General features: G+C 43.4%; 2 protein-coding genes across 2 annotated transcripts in view; both read right to left on the reverse strand.

Moving 5' to 3' along the window:
- Positions 1-7,010, reverse strand: part of LOC116670158 (sodium-dependent lysophosphatidylcholine symporter 1-B) — a 223,924-nt gene that overhangs the window by 183,136 nt on the left and 33,778 nt on the right. The gene's annotated exons all lie outside the window — the stretch shown is intronic.
- Positions 1-7,010, reverse strand: part of LOC116670157 (AT-rich interactive domain-containing protein 1B) — a 176,624-nt gene that overhangs the window by 49,847 nt on the left and 119,767 nt on the right. Inside the window, exon 5 of the mRNA XM_032500541.1 lies at positions 3,547-3,853. Coding sequence (XP_032356432.1) covers positions 3,547-3,853 — 307 coding nt within the window. The remainder of the gene's footprint in view (positions 1-3,546; positions 3,854-7,010) is intronic.

Consider the following 7,010-nt stretch of genomic DNA (forward strand, 5'->3'; position numbering starts at 1 on the left):
ACGCAAGTGTCGCCTGTTGACCAACGTCGCTAGCCGGGTAAGGGGAAACCTTACACGCTAAAGTGGAAACAGTGAACAAGGGCAGGAGTTCCAGCTATGTGGAAAGCTAACGCCAGACGGCCACCTGTCCAATCCATCCTGCTTTCAAGTGTCCTTTCATTAGATAACAAACTGGACTACATCCAACTTCAACAAAAGACTGCTGTGTTTTTGTTTTTGTGGAAACATGGCTGAGCAACAGTGTCCCGGACTCCGCTATCTAGCTACCAGGCCTGCTAGCCTTCCGAGCAGATGCTGCTCGGTCGGGTAAGACTCGTGGAGGTGGGCTGTCTCAACATGGATACGGACTGGTGCAGACATGGGCTGCGTTTGTCCAACTACTGCTAACCGCTGGTGGAGTTTCTGACCGTTAAATGCCGACCATTCTACATTCCACACAAATTCACAACTGTGTTAATACTCAATGTTTACATCACTCAAAGCGCTAATGCTACCATTGCGTAACCATTATGAAGCCCATAATGTGTGTGCACTAAATGTAGCCTGTTTTATATGTTGTTTTTATATAATGTTGTTTTTATATATTTTAACACAACTTGAGCCACAGTGAAGCGTTGTTTCGTGTATATGGTTGAAATGACAATAAAAAACATCAGAGGTAGAGACATAGACTGTCTGTCTATGTCTGTAAATGGTAGGCTTGGCTTAGGAGTGTACTCTTTGAGCAGTAAAGCAAGTGCATTCTGGGAATTGATGTCTTTCATCCACATGAGCCAAAAACACATTTTATGTTTTTCTTGGCCTAAATTTTTTTTTCACATTTCTACTACATAAGTGACTCAATTTAAAGATAGAGTCATCTTTCCAAAGGTGAAATATCCCTTTACCTCTAAACCACATTTTGCATAATTAAAAATGGTAGACATATGTGCCAAGTCTGCAAACATATGCAGGTGGACACACACTCTGGATCACACACTTTTGTACCACAAATGCTGATTTTTGATGGTATTTAAAGGAAAGATCCACACTATCACACTTAAATAATTTAGTAACTACAGACTTTATTAAAATTTTCTTTGGAATCTTAATATGACTATTGTATGGTGACATTTAGAACAAAGATATGTTGTGTTTTGACTTTTTCTTGACTGGAGCTCAAACTACTGCAGATAAAAACTGTTGTTTTTCACATAATTGATTAGCTCATTAATGTTTGTCTGATTTTGTTCATTTAGATGACACTTGTGTTCACACAGCTGTTTGGAATAATAACAATAGTAAAATGATTTTTTTAAGGCTGCAGAAGTTACAGAAGTGGGAGTACTGAAAATACAAACCTCAGAAACGACACACACATAAATACACAAATGTTGCTTGCTAGCTCTTTTGCTCTCTCCTCTCCTCACTGACTACCAAACTAAAACGACAACATTAACCAAAGTGTCCTAACTTGTGATGAAGTGTTGAAAAGTGGAGCGTTAGTAATCAGATGTGTGCTAACCACATTAGTTCTCCTATGTCTCTCTTAGGCTGGCTGCTCCTTGATCTAATTCAAAATGATTGTAGTACAGCCGCTAAAACATGCCAGATGTTACTCACTGCTCCACGCTTTATCACCATTTATTTGGCATGGGGAATATTTTTAAATATTTTCTTATTAATCACGTCCCAGCGATCGGTCTCGCTTCCCGTCTTTGCCGCCTCATTCCGGATTCTCGTCATGATTCTTGGCACGAGCGCCTGGAAAACCACTGTCCCAGTTTTTCATTAGCGTCAATCACTCTGGTAAGCGGCTGCGAGGAGGGGAGGAGGAGCTGGCGTCAGGATTGCACTCAAGACATTTTGCCCCGCCTCGTCAGAGTGACTGACAGGTCTGAGACATGCTGATGCGCCGGTCAGCCACGCAGTCGGGCAGAGAGAAGGTGGGATGACGGGGAGGAACAGCGTGCACACACGCACATTCAAATGCCTGTCTGAAGCAAATCAAATCCACACTTGTTTATAATGCTCAGTGTTTATCTAAATGTGCTCTGCTATGGCCTCAGGAGACAGACAGACACACCGTGCATTGTCTGATAATCTTGTTGGTGTCTTGTTTAGCCTGCCATATCTTAGATAAGGCTACAAATAAGATGGGAGGTCGTTCACTACCAGTCAGTCTCAATTCATTAACACTCAGAGTGTAGAAGAAATATTGTCTGAACGTAAATGTTATAAAATACTTGGGTGATCCCCGGGCGAGATGGACTTTATTAAAATTCCACTGCAATGTAGGGATGTGATTATACAACACTGTGATCAAAGACTTAACAAATCCCTACTATGCAAGGACAAAAACGTTGTGAGGAAAATGAATGAGACATATTCCATGAAGTGCTCTGCACTAAGCCGTAATATTCTTCAGCGGTCTGAATAAGGATTTCAAATGGACCAGAGATATTGAAGTCTAGACATGCTGGATTGATATTATTTGGTCTTCTGCTGCAGTGTGCACTCAGCTTCATCCTCTGTCCAAACTGGCAGAATGAAAATTGATCTGGATAGCTTACACGGTGAATTGGAGATGAGAAAATATAGATGCTATTAAACCAGGATGCTGTCACCTATGGGTCATCTGGACTACTCTAAGATAAAGGTCAACCATGCTCAAACTCAAGCAAAGTTTTGTGTGTAGATTTACATTGACAATATTATTAGGGGTAATCATATTAATATTAAGACTTTGATTAAGGCATAGAATCAAATTTTCCCTCCTGTAACCCAGATTTTTTCTGAGCTGAATTATTTGTTTGGTGACAGAAAGGTGTGAAAGATTCATGCTTGCAATCTACTCTAGCAATGCAAAACACATTACATTTAAATGTTGACATGTTGTTATTTGTGGAAATGCGTACACCTATTCTGCATTAGGGTCAGTTTTCTACATGACCTTTAAAAATCCTCTTTAAATGCACATATTTAAAAACAAATGAAATCAGGCTTAGGTCTTTAAATAGCAAAATAAATGGAAAGGTCAAGCAGAAATGTAGGTGGGAAAACTGTGATATGCTTACAGCAGCAACAAGTTTACTAATGACACTGCTGTCAAGCTGCTCCAAGTATCATTTTCAAAGAGCACATTAAAACTGAATCACATGGGGCTGGAAAAGGAAACTTCTGGCTATCAGTGATGTCAGAACAGCAACTTTTCATCATCTGTCAAAGGCAATGCACTTCATTTGATATCGCTGACAGGGGAATGTTTGTGATTGTTTTCTCATTCACTTTCGAACAGCAGCCTCTAGTTTGGTGGCACAGAGCAATTTCCCCTTTAAGCTGTAAAGCAATTTTGCAAATTTCCCAGGGAATCCAACACGGTGTTACATGATGTATAATGCAGTGTAGTGTCTGGTTCCAACGGCAATTCTTCAGTTATAGTCTTGTTTGTTTTTGGAGACATATCCATAAGGTTATCATGCTACAAGTTGCACCTTCCATCAAAATTAAATATGATTATCACGATTCATGTGTGCATACTTTTAGAGGCTCTAATGGCAACCTTACCTGGCGCGGTGGTGTTGGCTAAGGGTCCGCTGGCGGGAGAGATGGGTCCAGAGCCTGATCGCGACTGCTGGGACTGAGTGGAGCCTGCGGGTGAGACCACAGGGGAGGGAGAGGGCCCGCTTCTCTGGCTGGGGAGGTGGAGGGAGGCATGTGGGGAGAAGGGGGACTGTCCCTGGTTGCTGGCCCCTCCCTGCTCCCCTTGGCTACTGCTGCTGCTGCTAGAAGAGCCGCCACCACTGCCACCGACAGCTGAGCCCAGACCAGCCTCCGTACCAGTGGGGAGGTCATCAATCGAGCCGGACAGATCCTGGAACAGAAGAAGGACTTACAGTGAGTATTTCTGAAGTTCATCCAAGCATTTGATGAGAAGTGACATGCAGCAGGTGGCAAATTTGAACATGAGCTCAAGCAAAGGCAAAATGATCCTGGTAAATATAATGTCATGATAAATCAGTGCTATTGCAACTATTTCAGCATAGTTGTAATGGGATTGTTTGGCTGAAAGACCCGATCGAATTATCTGAAAAAAATCTCTTGAAAAACAAAAAAGAAGTGAAACATATGATGCAAAGATGCAACATATTTCCAGTGCTTTCATAAGGCACTACAGGTTAAAAGGTTAAAAGTTTACTGTGCATGTGCATGAACAGTATTTCCTTTTTCCGTGACCTACTGTAATCACTGAGATAAGGTTTCTGCAGTCATGGTGACAGTAGTTAATATGGCAGAGAAGCAAAAACCTTTCCCACTACTGTACACTGGCCGCTATGGTGAAAATAAATTGTAATGGGCTTTCATTCATACCAAGGGTGAGTTCATATTACAGATTTCATTCCCTGTGGTGAGCAGAGAACTGTGTGTGTGTGTGTGTGTGTGTGTGTGTGTGTGTGTGTGTGTGTGTGCGTGCGTGCGTGTGTGTGTGTGTGTGTGCTTAGTAGGTAGTCCGCCTCCTGAATGGATTCCAGGGAATCCCCACCAATACTGCTGACAGAATACTGGAGACTGTAGAAAAGTGTGGAGCGCGGGAAGCAGTAAAATAACAGTGAAAGATGGAAGAGAGAAACTAGTAGAGGCAGAGAGACCAGATGTGATGTGATGCAATTTGATGGCTGCCCCCTAACTAAACATCACACACATTTGGACAAACACACACACTCACAAACTAGCGTCTGTGCCCCAGCTGTAGCTGAACATGGGGGATATCACCTGTGATTGACCCCAGATTCCTGGCTGGTGCCCACTTGAGGAGGAAGGGGATGAGTTGCGGGTGTATGCCAGCTGATCCTACCTGCTCTATCAGGCCTGTTGACCCTGTCCCACCTGAGTCCTGTGCAACCATTACTGTCACCACAGAACGATACGTGTCTGTGTGTCTCCCTGACCTTATATATGGGGTCTCAAAATACAAAGAACCCAACTACAGGGAAACAGGGAATTTTGTCGTTATAGATTCACTTTTTGTATGCTTGTTGCAATGTTATTATAATGTGATTCTACTGGTGAACATTAGGAAGATGTTATTATATACACAATTCTGCATTTTTGATCAGACTCAACACAAGTATGCATTGATCATTTCTTCAGATGTCTAAGCAGGAATTAGGATGCTGGTGTAACGTGGTAAGATGTTCCTGGAAGTGTCAGACTGTGAAAGTTACATTGAAAGCAGCCTCACCACGCCTGAACAGACAGCTATTATTCAAATTAAAAGATAATGAATATTGGCAAAATGTTTGGGAGACTGGCTGCCAAACCCTGTATGTCTTGAAAGCATTGGCTGTGACCACAAATATGGAATTTGTTTTGAATTTATGCAGCGCTGTCACACAGTCAATTCAATGTAAACAGAGGCAGACACTGTAATTTTTCTCATTACTCCTAGCACCATGTTATTTTAAATAAAAAAGTAAGACAGAAGTCCTCCATGTCTCTCCAGCATGCATGGCGTAGCCAGTGGAACAGACAACCAAGTCAGTGTGGCAGTCAGTCCAAGGCTGCTTATTTTGGTTAATGCGATCTTGGTGGTGACACACAAAGCCTTTGTTTTCCATCATGCCGCTGTGAGTGCCCACCCGCTCTGCCAGCCTGCCAGTCTGTCGCCTGGCATTATCTACGCTCGCTCGACTGAGCACATGAGGCACTCCCTTTCCACATCCTTGGTACCCCCTCCCTGTCTCAGCCATTCAAGTCACCCTGTATTCTGAGCTGAGTGATGTAATGTGCTGCCTCAAACAACAGGGCTTAATGTTATTTGCAAACTACCTGCTGTCCCAGGTGCATGCCATTTCACACAGTGGGGTTACCATGAGAGCGGATGTAACCATGGCAATGTTTTTTTGAAAACACCAACAGCTAGCCCCGATGTACAGCTAGGTTGTTAACCCACAGGCTAATTGTGTGAATGGATGGGAATAATTGCATTTCACCTAATTGTGTGTTGTTGCCAGCTTTTCCAGTGGCAGTTTAGGGGTGGGAAAATGTGTACCAGTAATTCGTTTAGAGGCTGTTAGGCTCATTTGGATTATACACACACTTGAGCACAGCCGTGTGGCCCAAAACCAAAAAAGTAGCAGTACTATAATAACATGAAAGGGTGGGAAAGCTTAACACCCGTAGACTATAAAAATGTCAACTACAAATACCCCATAAACTTAGTTATAACTTATGGTTGCTGAAACACAACCATGAAAGTCATTTCACAATGCACCAAAAATATAATGCAATATCGACACATACACCTTCCTCTACATGTACACTTAATCCTTGTCAAGGGCCATGGAGCACTGTGTTATCTGGCTAACTGTCTGCTACGTTGTCATGTTTACAGAATCGAAGCCAGCCAGCCAGCAAACCAGCCAGGCAGGCATGCAGTTGGAGGATCCAAACGCCCAACAATCTGGGGCCCCAATCCAAAGTGGCCCAAATCCAATTTGTTTGGCTCGGGGCTGCAAATTGCTCTGTGCATTGAGTCTCCAAATAGCTGTCAACCACTCCGCTTGGCGTCCTGTATCGCTTAATTCGCTCCTGGAGCATGTAATTGTCATAATAAGAAAAATATTGAGGTGATAATAACCAGTTACTTTGAGATGCCCCCCGCCTGCCTCAAGCCAGACACACAGTTGCATATACGCACATAATGGGCCGAGACTGCCATCTACACATTTCACACAACATTGGGAAGGCAGTCGCTTGTGACCCTTCACCTCTCTGGTGTTGGCGTCTGCCTGCACTCTCTCGTTTAGTGTGCCTCTGTTTGTGTGTCTGTGTGAGACAGGAACACAGGCTGCTGGGCTGTCACAGTAAGACATGCTTGAGCACTGATGCGGCCGAGGGGACAACTGAAGCCGCGCACGCACACACACACGCGCATGCACGCACACACACGCACACATGTCCCTCACTCATACTACTGACCTGCTATTACTCTCAGAGACCCAAACACACACACACACACACACACACAC

Source organism: Etheostoma spectabile, chromosome 20 (genome assembly GCF_008692095.1).
Source record: "Etheostoma spectabile isolate EspeVRDwgs_2016 chromosome 20, UIUC_Espe_1.0, whole genome shotgun sequence".
Taxonomy (NCBI): Eukaryota; Metazoa; Chordata; class Actinopteri; order Perciformes; family Percidae; genus Etheostoma; species Etheostoma spectabile.